Source organism: Stegostoma tigrinum, chromosome 10, assembly GCF_030684315.1.
Source record: "Stegostoma tigrinum isolate sSteTig4 chromosome 10, sSteTig4.hap1, whole genome shotgun sequence".
Classification (NCBI taxonomy): domain Eukaryota; kingdom Metazoa; phylum Chordata; class Chondrichthyes; order Orectolobiformes; family Stegostomatidae; genus Stegostoma; species Stegostoma tigrinum.
The window spans coordinates 74,598,474-74,613,998 of record NC_081363.1 but is presented as its reverse complement, the minus strand read 5'-3'; the positions used below and the strand labels follow the sequence as shown (position 1 = coordinate 74,613,998).

General features: G+C 44.1%; 1 protein-coding gene across 1 annotated transcript in view; it reads left to right on the top strand.

Moving 5' to 3' along the window:
- map3k9 (mitogen-activated protein kinase kinase kinase 9) overlaps window positions 1-15,525 on the top strand; it is a 115,009-nt gene that overhangs the window by 62,343 nt on the left and 37,141 nt on the right. The window contains exons 3-4 of the mRNA XM_048538127.2: window positions 11,421-11,601; window positions 14,485-14,633. Coding sequence (XP_048394084.2) covers window positions 11,421-11,601; window positions 14,485-14,633 — 330 coding nt within the window. The remainder of the gene's footprint in view (window positions 1-11,420; window positions 11,602-14,484; window positions 14,634-15,525) is intronic.

Sequence of the window (15,525 nt, the reverse complement as noted above, 5' to 3'; positions counted from 1 at the left end):
TTGCTAAGTCGTGATTAGATGGAGGAGCTGGAAGATGAATTACTCCGTAATCTCTTTCCTTCACTTTGTCTTGATCTAGAGATCGATCACTCACACTCACTCCCCTCACTCACTCGAAATGAGCAATGGAGAAATGGCCCAAGTGATAGTAACAAGAGCCAGTAAGTGTCATAAATGAGGTAAGTTAATAATTCTCAAAAGCCACAGAATTCAAAAGTTACTGAAGTTGCTATCCAACTATGAACTGCTACTGTACTGTTTACCAGACTGATTCCTGGGATGGCAGGACTGACATAGGAAGAGAGACTGGATCGGTTAGGAATATATTCACTGGAATTCAGAAGAATGGAAGGGGGGAATGTCAGACAAACCTATTCAGACTAAATTCAGGAAGGATGTTCCTAATGTTGAGAAGTCCGGAACCAGGGGTCACTGTTTATGGGTACAGAGCAGTTTATTTAGGACTGAAACCAGAAATTTCTTCACCCGGAGTGTTGTGAGCCTGCACAACTCTCTGCCACAGAAAGTGGTTGAGGCCAAAACATTGGATGCTCTCAAGGAGGTGGGTGTAGTGCTTGGGGCTAAAGGAAGTCAAAGGGTGTAGGGAAAATGTGGGAACGAGGTACTGAGTTGGTATCAACCAGGATCATATTGACCGGCGGAGCAGGCTTAAGTGGCCAATTCCTGATCCTATTATCTATGTTTCTATGAATCAAATGTGGACACCCGCAGCTTTGAAAAAGATAATTTGATGTCCTATAATTAAATTCTTCAACAGATAAATACACAACCATGTTTGTGGGGTTCATCTTAAAAACAATCTTCAATGCGGATTCCACATTCAGCAGATGACATCCAAAGCAAATATGGTTCTTGTATTTCTAAGGAGGAACCTTTTGGTGTGGCAACAGAACTAACAGTTATTGCTTACAGTTGCAGTAATAGTACTTGTCCATCCAAACCTAGAGTATATGTTGTGTAAGATCATTATATAGCAAGAGAAGTAAATATGAAAGATGCCATTCCAAAGATATGCTGCATGACTGCATGAATCTGTTTGGGAAATGCACGAGTGTCATATTCCTGATTGAAAACTTGGAATGGAAATCACTACAGCAAAGTTTTGGAGAACAATAGATTCACCAGGGTCTGTAAAATATGGAATTGGCTGGTAGGAATTGCCAGAAACAAGAACTTGGTGCCCTTTGGCAATGGCACATCATAAGGTGGCCTACCTCTCAGCTACCAAGGACCTTTTTCCAAGACTCCTCATCAACAAACTTTCTTCCCAAAGAATGATCCCACAATGGCCTGCCAAAGGAAATAATCACAACTTTATCACTTGGAAGCTTCAAGACCCAACTTCATCTCTTCTTCCTAATCTACAAGCCTAGCCTGTCCAACCTTTATTATAAGTCAGTTTGATCATTCAGGTGTTAGTCTTGTAAACAACCTCAGAACTGCTTCTTAATGCATTTTCATCCTTCCCAAACTAAGGTGACCAGTACTGAACATTGTACTTCAGGTGCAGCCTTGCCAGTAATCATTACATAAGCTTAACCTCCTAAATTTTGTATTTGATTTCCCTCAAAATAAATGATGACATTCTCTTAGCTTTCCAATTTCTTACTGAACCTACACCCAACCTTTTTCCAGGTCAACCAGATCCCTTTACATCTTGGAGTTTCACAATGTCCCATCACTGCAAACTTGGATATGCTGTCTGAGAGGGATGGTGACCGCAGATTCGATGAAAACCTATTTTAAAAATGTTATAATTACGTGAACATGGATAAATTTATTGGTATTTTGAGAAAGAGTAAGGAATTTTGTCTAAGTGAATATTTATTTAAAGAGCTAATGCAGGAATGATGGGTTGGATGGCCTCCTCTTACTGATGCAAAATGAGATGATTCACTGCTTTTCCTGACCGGTGTAACTGGCTTCAGTATTTTCCATTGAATATTTTAAATTTTAATGTGGTTCTGTTTGTTATTGTGTAATGAGAGTTTTTGGGCTGGAGAGAAGGAGACATCGAGGTTTTGCCCATGAACCTCATTCTAAATGATTTGATTGTGTAACCAATGTTATCAGGTAGGCTTGCCAAGTGCTTGGTAATGTTAATGTTAAGTGTGAAGTAACATGATTCATGTTACTTAAATTGTCTGAAACCTTGAATCAAGGAATTATTTCTTTATTGTTAAGAATTAGTGGGTGTGTCCTGCACTCTGCTATTCATTGTGCAGTAACTAGTTTTGAACTGACAGTAGTGTGTGCATGTATGTGCACTCTATTCGGGTTCACACAAGAGCCCCTAATTTTCTCATTTCTCCTTATATTTTGCCATGCAACTCGTAGCATTGAATCTCGTCAGAACTGGTTCACCGGGAGGTCATCAAGCTGTAAGCTTTTATCCTTTTGTCTCTCCACAGAAGCTGCCTGATTTCTTTGAGTGTTCCTGATGTCTTCAGTTTCGTTCCAGATTTCCAGCATCCGTGAAAGTCTGCTTGTGTAACTCTGCAAACCAAGATAAAACTTAATTGAACAGTAATCAGAGGGAGGATAGGAGCTTATTAACTGAAAAGCTGTAACAACAGAATACAGAAAGAAGCAATGAAGGAGAGAAATGAAAGATGCGTGAGAGCCATAGAATGCGCAAATGGTTTGCAGCAGGACAGTAAATGAGAGGGAAATGTGAAGAATCTGGCAAAGAAGCCTGGCTCTGGTGGGAGAAGAAGGCAGGTGAATACGAAATCTGTTGGTCACCTCATTCCAAGCACTGATTAACCACCATCTCTGTTCCTGGAAAACGCTGGTACCCCCATTGCATCTTACTGCCACCAGCTTTCTGAAAGAAAGCACGGACCATGGTTAAGACCTGAAGTTGTTCAAAGTCAAGGTTAATCCCAAACAGCTGGGAAGTTCCTGGTAAAAATATGAAGTGCTGCTTCCGGAGGCTCTGTCAAGATTTCATTGAAGAGAAAAGGAGCCAGGAGTGGAACAGACCATCAAAGCAGTGAGTGACCAGAAGCTCAGCATCACAGTTGAGGTTAGAATGGAAGCAATTACCCAGTTCCACAATGTAGAAGCGGGGGTGGCAATCATATGAGCAGAGCATAATAAATCATCTTCTCATCCAGCAGAAGTGTTTGTAGCCTCTGCATAGTTGTACGTGAGGCAGTGAAAGAACAAACGGGCATGCACAGGAATGTACTAGGGAAAAGGTGGGAGAAGGTAATCCATGTGTGGACCAGGCCATTAAGGAGTGATCAGTTTGAAATCACTGAAAGGGGATGTATTTGGTGATGGAATCAGGATGGATTTGGCGAAGGGTGATCCATTGTCTATGGAGTCCCTAACAGATCCACAAGGGAAAAGAATCTATAAAGGCTGAAGAATAAGCAATGAACATAGAACATAGAACATTACAGCACAGTACAGGCCCTTCGGCCCTCAATGTTGTGCTGACCTGTCATACCGATCTCAAGCCCATCTAACCTACACTATTCCATGTACGTCCATATGCTTGTCCAATGACAACTTAAATTTACCTAAAGTTAGCGAATCTACTGCCGTTGCAGGCAAAGCGTTCCATTCCCTTACTTCTCTCTGAGTAAAGAGACTACCTCTGACATCTGTCCTATATCATTCACCCCTCAATTTAAAGCTATGCCCCCTCAAGCTCGCCGTCACCATCCTAGGAAAAATGCTCTCCCTATCCACCCTATCTAACCCTCTGATTATTTTATTTGTTTCAATTAAGTCACCTCCCAACCTTCTTCTCTCTAATGAAAACAGCCTCAAGTCCCTCAGCCTTTCCTTGTAAGACCTTCCCTCCATACCAGGCAACATCCTAGTAAATCTCCTCTGCACCCTTTCCAAAGCTTCCACATCCTTCTTATAATGCGGTGACCAGAACTGTACACAATACTCCAAGTGCGGCCGCACCAGAGTTTTGTACAGCTTCACCATAACCTCTTAGTTCCGGAACTCGATCCCTCTATTAATAAAAGCTAAAACACTGTATGCCGCCTTAACAGCCCTGTCAGCCTGGGTGGCAACTTTCAAGGATCTGTGTACATGGACACCGAGATCTCTCTGCTCATCTACACTGCTAAGAATCTTACCATTAGCCCAGCACTTTGCCTTCTGGTTACTCCTACCAAAGTGCATCACCTCACACTTGTCTGCATTAAACTCCATTTGCTACCTCTCAGCCCAGCCCTACAGCTTATCTATGTCTCTCTGCAACCTACAGCATCCTTCGTCACTATCCACAACTCCACCGACCTTAGTGTCGTCTGCAAATTTACTAACCCATCCTTCTATGCCCTCAGAGATAATGGGAACTGCAGATGCTGGAGATTCCAAGATAATAAAATGTGAGGCTGGATGAACACAGCAGGCCAAGCAGCATCTCAGGAGCACAAAAGCTGACGTTTCGGGCCTAGACCCTTCATCAGAGAGGGGGATGGGGGGAGGGAACTGGAATAAATAGGGAGAGAGGGGGAGGCGGACCGAAGATGGAGAGCAAAGAAGATAGGTGGAGAGGGTGTAGGTGGGGAGGTAGGGAGGGGATAGGTCAGTCCAGGGAAGACGGACAGGTCAAGGAGGTGGGATGAGGTTAGTAGGTAGCTGGGGGTGCGGCTGGGGGTGGGAGGAAGGGATGGGTGAGAGGAAGAACCGGTTAGGGAGGCAGAGACAGGTTGGACTGGTTTTGGGATGCAGTGGGTGGGGGGGAAGAGCTGGGCTGGTTGTGTGGTGCAGTGGGGGGAGGGGATGAACTGGGCTGGTTTAGGGATGCAGTGGGGGAAGGGGAGATTTTGAAACTGGTGAAGTCCACATTGATACCATATGGCTGCAGGGTTCCCAGGCGGAATATGAGTTGCTGTTCCTGCAACCTTCGGGTGGCATCATTGTGGCAGTGCAGGAGGCCCATGATGGACATGTCATCAAGAGAATGGGAGGGGGAGTGGAAATGGTTTGCGACTGGGAGGTGCAGTTGTTTGTTGCGAACTGAGCGAACTGAGCGAACTGACCTGTCTCTGCCTCCCTAACCGGTTCTTCCTCTCACCCATCCCTTCCTCCCACCCCCAGCCGCACCCCCAGCTACCTACTAACCTCATCCCACCTCCTTGACCTGTCCGTCTTCCCTGGACTGACCTATCCCCTCCCTACCTCCCCACCTACACCCTCTCCACCTATCTTCTTTGCTCTCCATCTTCGGTCCGCCTCCCCCTCTCTCCCTATTTATTCCAGTTCCCTCCCCCCATCCCCCTCTCTGATGAAGGGTCTAGGCCCGAAACGTCAGCTTTTGTGCTCCTGAGATGCTGCTTGGCCTGCTGTGTTCATCCAGCCTCACATTTTATTATCTTCTATGCCCTCATCCAGGTCATTTATAAAAGTGACAAACAGCAGTGGACCCAACACCGACCCTTGCGGTACACCACTAGTAACTGGTCTCCAGGATGAACATTTCCCATCAACTACCACTCTCTGTCTTCTTTCAGCAAGCCAATTTCTGATCCAAACTGCTATATCTCCCACAATTCCATTCCTCCGCATTTTGTACAATAGCCTATTGTGGGGAACCTTATCGAACGCCTTGCTGAAATCCATATACACCACATCAACCGGTTTACTCTCATCTACCTGTTTGGTCACCTTCTCAAAGAACTCAATAAGGTTTGTGAGGCACGACCTTCCCTTCACAAAATCGTGTTGACTATCCCTAATCAATTTATTCTTTTCTAGATGATTATAAATCCTATCCCTTATAACCTTTTCCAACACTTTACCAACAACTGAGGTGAGGCTCACTGGTCTATAATTACCAGGGTTGTCTCTACTCCCCTTCTTGAACCGGGGAACCACATTTGCTATCCTCCAGTCAACTGGCACTATTCCTGTAGACAATGACGAGTCAAAGATCAATGCCAAAGGCTCGGCAGTCTCCTCCCTGGCGTCCCAGAGGATCCAAGGATAAATCCCATCCGGCCCAGGGGACTTATCTATCTTCGCCTTCTGAAGGATTTCTAATACCTCTTCCGTGTGAACCTCAATCCCACCTAGTCTAGTAGCCTGTATCTCAGTATTCTCCTTGACAACATTGTCATTTTCTAGAGTGAATACTGTTCAAAGATATTCATTTAGCGCTTCCCCTATCTCATCTGACTCCACACACAACTTACCACTACTATCCTTGATTGGGCCTAGTCTTACTTTCGTCATTCTTTTATTCCTTAAATACCTTAGAAAGCCTTAGGGTTTACCCTGATCCTATCCGCCAACAACTTCTCATGTGTCCTCCTGGCTCTTCTGAGCTCTCTCTTTCTTTAGGTCTTTCCTGCTACCTCGTAGCCCTCAAGTGCCCTAACTGAGCCTTCACATCACATCTCATCCTAACATAAGCCTTCTTCTTCCTCTTGACCAGAGATTCCACTTCCTTCATAAACCACGGCTCCCGCACTCTACAGCTTCCTCCCTGCCTGACAGGTACATATTTATCTAGGACACACAGGAGCTTTTCTTTGAATAAGCTCCACATTTCTAATGTGCCCATCCCCTGCAGTTTCCTTACCCACCCTGTGCTCCCTAAGTCTTGCCTAATCTCCTCGTAATTGCCTTTCCCCCAGCTATAACTCTTGCCCAGTGGTATACACCTATCCCTTTCCATCACTAAAGTAAACATAACAGAATTGTGATCGCTATCACCAAAGTGCTCACCTACTTCCAAATCTAACACCTGGCCGGGCTCATTACCCAGTACCAAATCTAATGTGGCTTCGCCCCTTGTTGGCCTATCTACATACTGTGTCAGGAAGCCCTCCTGCACACTCTGGACAAAAACTGACCCATCTATAGTACTCGAACTATAGTGTTCCCAGTCAATATCTGGAAAGTTGAAGTCCCCCATGACAACTACCCTGCCTCTCTCACTCCCATCGAGAATCATCTTTGCTATCCTTTCCTCTACATCTCTGGAACTATTCGGAGGCCTATAGAAAACTCCCAACAGGGTGACCTCTCCTTTCCTGTTTCTAACCTCAGCCCATACTACCTCAGTTGACGAGTCCCCAAACATCCTTTCTGCAACTGTAATACTGTCCTTGACCAACAATGCCACACCTCCGCCCCTTTTACCATCTTCTCTGTTCTTACTGAAACATCTAAATCCCGGAACCTGCAACAACCATTCCTGTCCCTGCTCTATCCATGTCTCCGAAATGGCCACAACATCGAAGTCCCAGGTACTAACCCATGCTGCAAGTTCACCCACCTTATTCCATCGCTCCTGGCATTGAAGTAGACACACTTCAATCCAACTTCTTGCTTCCCTGAAACTTTATTTCAGACCACCCTACTCTCAACCTTTTCTATAGTCGAACTACAATTTTGGTGCCCATCCCCCTGCTGAATTAGTTTAAACCCACCTGAACAGCCTTAGCAAATTTCCCCCCCGGGATATCGGTACCCCTCTGGTTCAGGTGAAGACCATCTTGCTTGTAGACGTAAATGGAGGGGCGTGATTGAAGACTGATTGAAGACACAAAGAGACCATTTTTTTTAGATCAGATTCAATTCCCTACAGTGTGGAAACAGGCCCTTTGGCCCAACAAGTCCACACTGCCCCTTGAAGCATCGCACCCAGACCCATCCTCCATGACCCACACTCCCCTGAACACTATGGGCAATTTAGCATGGCCGATCCACCTAGTCTGCACGTTTTTGGACTGTGGGAGGACACCGGAGCAACCGGAGGAAACCCATGCAGACACAGGGAGAATGTGCAAACTCCACACAGACAGTCGCCTGAGACTGGAATCGAACTCTCGCTATAAGGCTGTAGTGCTAACCACTGAGCCACCTTGCCACCCAATTTCAGGAAGCTGTAGCGTGGACAATTACATCATCACAGCTGATGCGAAGAAAGTGTCAAAACTGGGGAGGGAAAGTGGAATTTCCTTGGGAACCAGGCTGGGAAGACGCACAACCACAGCAAATATAGGAGTTGGTGGCACTTTGTTATCAATGTGCAGACCCTCTTCTGAGATGGTTCGAGAAGGTCAGGAAAGGAATGGAACAGTTAGAAGTGTCCTCCTTAGAAGCAGAATGTAATGAAATTCTCCAGTTCAGGGTAAGGATGGGGAAGAGCACTAATGCAATTTTCTCAGTGCTAACAGAGGTCAGAGAGAACACATGAATAAAACTGGAACAAAGGGTGTTTAACATGTCCTACAGAAGACAGGCATTGCTTGTACCTGTGAGAGTTCTCAAAAACAATGCCTTTGGCGAAAGCGATTGGAGCTGAAGATGGTGTTATTGAATGTGAGAACAAATTCAGCTGGGTGCTTGGACTGAGTTCAAGGAGAAGGTGGAGAGACCCCAGGTTTCCCTGGATGGTTGCTGGATGTGTAAAGTAGTGAATGACCGACTGTCATTAGGTGGTTCTTCCTTCCTTTCGCTTTGTCCACTGGACCTGGCATTACGGAAACACACTAAGGAGATGTTCACACTACGTAGCAGCTTGTAGTTATGGCAGAGTAACCTAGATCATACTGACCTATTAAATGCCTGTTGCTGGTGAAAAAGGTACTTAATTTTTCTGATCTCCCACTGGTATTTTCAAAGTGCTTCAATGATGAAGTTGAAAGTGAGCAGAATGTACTGAGTTTGTAACCTTAATGAGTGTTTTCCATGCATCCTCATAGCCTATACTTCAAACTCCTGAGTTAATTAGACCAAATCCAGCCAATATTGTTTTGCACTAAAATGAATCATCACATACTGGGACCAACTAATGATGTATATGTATTGAACCTTATGAAAGTCTTGATTCATTACAAGATGCGATAATTACTGCCTTCTACATGTCCGTTCTTTGTGTCTGATCCAAAGCACTGAAAATTGTAAGGTTGCCCAGCTTTAGCAACAGTGGGGCTCGATCTTTGCTCTCTATCTAATAGCGATCAGAAGGAGGAATCCTGCATAGGGGATTCTACTTCAGTCAATGCCACAAAAAACTCCATTCAGTCAATGAGACTATGGTGTGTTAACCATTTGCTGGCTAATGAGGCTAACATGTTGCATGCAGCAAGATCCCTCAAATAGCAATACTTGCAGATCTCCTCTTCACTGCCAATGGTTAAAGTGTGTAATGGTGGTGGTAAAGGTAGGGTGGGATTATTGGCCAGTACAGTTGAAGAATTCTCTTGATCTTCATAATGACTTGGGACCTTTAACATCAATTTCACCCCATAGAACAAGATGTGCATCCGGCTGTGTGTGCACACAGAAATCATGGTAACCTTCTAATTTGAGTTTTTATTTTAATGTGCAGGCCCTTTGCATTCATTTTGCAAGATGCTATCTCCTCATAATGACTAAAAACAGCAGACTCTCAGTTGGCCTGCACAGGAACTTTTGGGGATGCACACAGCTGCATAGCTTTGAGGGGATATTGGTACCACACACATAATTAAGCATCCAGATAATAATGAGAATCAGAATTAAAATCAAAAAGTTGTCAATCACACTGTGTCAGATCTAAAAAGTGAATGTTTGTATTTGAACAGCCTGAAAATCTCTGGTGGATAATTCTTTGATATTGTCTGTCCTGAAGATGGAAGACACCCATGTCTCTTGGACAGAATGTCCTACTCTGCCTTGTGATGAAAGATGTGTGTTCTCTTATCCTTGTTATTTTAGCCCAGTTAAGCAATTGCAGCGACAGGTTTATTTGCTTCAAGTAAAAAGGTTATTGATCCTTGCACACTTAGCCCAAATCAAATGTGATATCTTACATGTACAAGGATTGTACGCAGGTGAAGGGAATGTACTGTTTCAGATTGTAAATATCTTCCATTGGCCCTCTTGATGTGCAGTAGTAGTGTTCCTACCCCTGGACCTGGAGACCCAGGTTCAAACTTCAGAGTTGAGTAATAACATCTCTGAACTGGTTGATTAGAAAAATGGGTTAAATTTAAAAGTTGTAATTATCTTGCACCGGCCATCCAGTGGTGCAGTGGTAGCGTCCCTATCTATGGACCAGGCGGTTCAGGTTCAAGTCCCACCTGCTTGAATTGTGTAAAGGTATCTCTGAACAGTTTGATTGGCAAAACATATCAATAAAGAAATGATAATTATCTTGCCTTGACCCTCTTGTGGCACAGTGGTAGTGTCCCTACGCCTGGACTGAGAGGCCTGGGTTCAGGTCCCACCTGCTCCAAATGTATGTAGTAACAACTCTGAGCAGGTTAGTTAGGAAATAAGTTAAATGCGGGAAAAAAAAATATAACTATCTTGCATTGGCCCTCTTGTGGCACAGTAGCAATGTCCCTACCCCTGGACTGAGGGGCCTGGGTTCAACAGTCACCTGCTTCAGAGATGAGTAGTAACATCTCTGAACTGGTTGGTTAGAAAATATCTTGTCGTTACCTTGCAATGGCAGTGCCCCTATCACTGGACCAGGAAGCCTGGGTTTAAGTTTCACTTGCCCCACAGTGATGTAATAAAATATCTGAGCAGGTAGATTTTGAAAAAATCTATCTTGTGGTGGTAGCATCTCTACCTATGGAGCAAGCGGCCTGAGTTCATCCACACCCACTCCAGGGATGTGTTGTAATATCTCTGAACAGGTCGGTTAGAAAATATTAATGATTATCTCATCCTCTGATTTACAGTCACCAGTTTCCCATGACAGGCCTGTAGTTCCTTGGATGGTTTTGATGCCTCAAAGTTGAGGTCTGGGCTTTGAAAGGGAGAGGTTCACAGGCTGTGAGATTATCTGTTGTCAAATTTTCAGGATGTTTTCTCAGGTGAACTTAAGGTTGGAACGATTTTTGGAAGTGGGGGAGGGTGTGTGGGGTAAATCCTCCTTTCTGTCATATTCCACAGTTTGCAAGATATTGCAGTTAATCACCTTGGCTGCTTGCTGACGCGCAGCTAATCTGGACTCATTCGCTTCTGGTGGATCCAGCTTTGCGCTGTGTCATTGAGCAGATGGAGACAACATGGCTGCTCCATTGTGTAACTTCTCTACAAATACAAAATCTTTTCCAAATTAAAGGTTTGTGACCATGTCTTTTGAGACTTTGAGACATTCAGAGATTTGATTTCCTCAAAATGTAAACCTGTCCCATTCAGTGGATTTTACTTACTTGATTCTTCAATGATTCACTTCTGTGCGGAATGTTCTTTTATTCCCTTTTATGGGTTTGTCGATTGAATCCATAAAAGAGGTTAGGTGCCCTCGGGCAGCCACATTTTCCAGCCTTTCTATCCCCACTTTTAGGGTGTGGAGTTTGCAATAGGATATATGCCAGCCAGGGACACGACACAGGCATCTCCCAGTTTTTGATGAGATGTTCACTGAGGATATTTTTGTTGAGGTTAAAAGCTCTTGCTCCGTTTATCTCTAGTTTTAATACACGAGAAGGTGGAAAACGAGACCCTAAGTAACAAGACTCTGAAAATCACAGACTTCGGCCTGGCACGAGAGTGGCACAAAACAACCAAAATGAGTGCTGCAGGGACCTATGCCTGGATGGCTCCAGAAGTCATCCGATCCTCCATGTTCTCCAAGAGCAGCGACATCTGGAGGTATGAGTTTATTGGTCGGCCTTGTTCCTTAAGTCCTTCTTCCTGACTGCATCCTCTGCATTGAAAAAAAATAGGGGGCGATATGATTTCTTTGGAGAAGTATAATGATGTGGCAATGTACAGCACGGAGAAGTTGTGAATTGTCTTAATTCATATTAGTCTGAGGGAAGGAAGAGTGAGGGTGAAAGCTAGCTGGCTGGTTACTGAATGGCATGTTATCCAGCTCTTACAAACCAAGGTGAGCTCTGGGAAGAACATGTGAAAGGATTGAAACCTTTGGTAGTTCATTACTTTGAAACATTTAATTATGTGAGGCACTGATGTGGGGTTACAAAGTTGCCATTGCAATCCCTTAGACCAAAGTGTCTTTGACTTTGCATGTGTGCCATGTTTGAAAAAGTGCTACTGTGCACAGAGATGAGGAGTTGCACGACGTCAACTCATGTGTGGTTCTTTGTCAACTTCTGCTTCTTCATTTCTCGCCCCCTGCCTGTTGTCTTCACGTCCCCATCCCATGTCACTCAGGGTGAGAATGTCAGAGAGGACATGACCAGCGGTAGGCATGGGGATGCAGTCAAACAGAATGAGGCATGTGAGGCATTTCAACTTCCAAACTGCCCTGTGCCTGTCAGACAGGAAGACCGAAAGGTCACTCCCAGATTGCGGGCTCAAGAAACTATGCTATTAAGACAAACTGCTTTCCTGCCACCCCAGTCTTTGTGCATGTAGAGGCTTTGAAAATGTTTATTTTAGCAGTGGTTGTCCAGACACACACAAAGCTCAAATGTAATCGACAGCTCTGGATACTTTCCAAACATAAAGCTCAGTGTTTACAGAGTCCAGCAAGTATGAAGGATGTGGTTCTTTGTAAGGCAAGAAGCTATATCAAAAAGTAAACATGGGTGAGGCGGATGTATTTGTCCATTTAAAGAAAGGTGCGTTGCTCAATCCTCTTGCTAAGTTATTCAATGTCCCTCACTCTCATGTTTGTACCCAAGGCATCCTTTGCAGATTTATAGATTCATGCAGCATAGAAAAGGCCCTTTGTCCCATCGAGTCTGCATCGACATTGCTACTACTAAAAGTGTGCTCATCCCCAGTTTCCTACACTTGTCTCATATGCTTGAATGTTTTGATATTTGAAGCATTCATCCAGATATTTTTTAAAGGTTGTAAGACTTCCGGCCTCCACTCTCTTCCCAGGCAGTACATCCCAGATTCCGACCACCTGCTGACTTAAAAGATTTTTTTTCCCCCAAATCCCCTTTGAATCTCCTGCCCCTTATTGTAAAACTATGCCCTCTTGTGATTGATTCTCAGCCAAGGGGATTAGCTGCTCTCTATTCACCTTGTCTGTACTCCTCATAGTCTTACACACCTCAATTTTGTAACACTCAGCCTTCTCTGCTTTAAAGAAAACAAACCAAGCCTATTTAGCCTCTGCTTATAACTCAGTTTCTCCATCCCAGGCAATGTTCCAGTTAAACTTCTTTGTATGCCCTCTCATACTATCACATCCTTCCTGTAATGAGACAATCAGAACTGCGCACAGCACTCCAGTTGTGGCCTGTCCAAAAATAACTGAACTCACTGTGATTTGCTTCCTTTGCTGGTTTAGGGTCTGTTCTATGATTGGATCATTCTTCAGGTGGAGAATACTTGCCCTGAGCTTGAGGCTGTTTTGAATCCCTGCCCTGTCCTCAAAGCAGAGCTAGAAATTCAACTGCCAGTATCATTGACTATCTTGTACAGGTCTAATAATGTTTTTGTTTTAAAGACGAAGAACCAACACTCTTCAGGTTTGAAACTAATTATCCCTGACTTGCGAACTTGGCTGTTCTGTTTTTGAAAAAAGAAAAACCACAGACAAAACAACTTTTGTATGGGAACCGTTCATTTTCTTGTTTGATGGGCAGACCCTTGCACCACTCCTGAGAGTGGGAAGCCGGGTGGGTGGGAGAACATTATTGGGTGAGAGGTCAAAGATCAGGGGGTATGAACTTAGCTTGCAGTTAAGTTCTCAGAACTTGCACAATGAATCAAGCTCACCGACAGCAGGATGTAGGAAACATTTCTGCTCGCTTTTGCATTTCATGTGTGCTTATTAAATAGCTGGCTCATCAGAATTTAAGTTTCCCCTTTCCAATGAAGCTCTCTGCGAGTGAGCAGGACGTGCCTTATGGATCCTGGCATATCAGAAGTATCCAATGGGTGACATGCTGTACCTGCTTGACTTTGGAGCGAGTTGTCATCTCTTTGAGGAAAGATTGTCTGTGCCTTGCCGTGGTTGAGATCAGTTGTCTACAATGCACAGGCCATGAAGGATGATTGACTGGGGAGAGAGGAGAGTGGAGGAGTAAAGAAAGCTGCAGTGTCACAGGAAATGGTGGGTAACCAAGGATGGCCATCTGACCAAAACAAGGTAGTGGACTGGTCTAGGAAAGGAGGCAGGCTGCCTGGGCAACAGCCAGAATGTTTGCTACAGGCATCCAGACCGGGAACCCGCGTGTTGGCTTGCAGCGAGTAAATGCCTGACCCTTTAACTATGGGGGCTTTGACCCCCTTCATGGCAACAGTGGGGAATCGATTTCCTGCTCACCTCAGCCCAGCGTTTGCCATGTTGCGTGTGTAATAAGCTGGGAGCCATGTAATCATTTGAGAAAGACGGCCTCTACCTCCCACTCTAAGTGACTCTCAATTCCACATGTCATTGAACTTTGACTGCAAAATGGGAGTTTTCACGCCATTTGTGGCCACAGTCAGGAAAGATATAGTCAGCCTAGCGATGCGACCTCCAATTCTAGATCTTTCGTATTACGTTTTGTGGGTTTTATACGATTGCGATTTTTTTCACTAACCGAGCACCTTCTGCTTTTTCCTCAGCTATGGTGTGTTGCTGTGGGAACTGCTGACTGGGGAGGTTCCATTCAGGGGGATTGATGGACTGGCTGTGGCCTATGGGGTGGCTATGAACAAATTGGCCCTTCCAATTCCTTCAACCTGCCCAGAGCTTTTCAGTAAACTCATGGAAGGTAAGGTGCCCACCTTAACTGGACCAGAATTGTCCTCTCATCCGCACAACAATTCAAATGGAAAGCTAAAACAAAGGATGAGATGAGTTCATGTTTCCAACATCTTATTTCTTTATCAAAGACCTGCTGTAGGTGTTGAAGCTTTCTTTGATTTAACATGTTTTCTTCAATATTGTGCTTCATTTTCCCTGCTGTTTAAAGACAGGTTTATAAAAATACCCTGGTAGAGACACTCCATTGTACAAAATATCCTAATTCCCTTACATATCCACCAATTCAAAATTAAGGGTAGAACTGAAGAGAACAAATAATGTAGGTAAAGTAGCTTCTTTTAAATATTTATATTTTACATCACCAGCTCATACCAATGTAGCAATGCCCAATATCTTAGTTTTGAAAATGTTGTACAACTACATTGCAGAGGCTTGGCTAAACGATAAAAATGTTGTCCTTGTATTGTAACCACATCCTCAGCAAGGATACGAGTAGTACAAAATGGTAGAAGAATATACCATTCATGCCTGGAATGGGCACAGGAAATTATTACGGCATCTAAGTAATCCTGAACAGTTGTGAAAATACATTACAATTTACAAGGAATAGGTATTTCACTGAAAATTAAGGGTCCAGGGAAAGAGTGATCCAGTGTGGCTACGAAATAGGTTCAGGGTAATATTGGATTAAAAGAAAAGATTCATAATATTATCAAGAAGAGCAGTAAACTTGAGGATTGGAAGACTTTCGATGACCAGCAAAAGGTGACCCAAAATTGAAAGAGGGTGTAACTAGAATATGAGAGTAAACTGAGAAGAAAACTTGAGACAAGTCTGTAAAATGGAAGAGACTAGTGGAAAGAAACTTGGGTCCCCTGGAGAGTGAGCAAAGAAAGAAG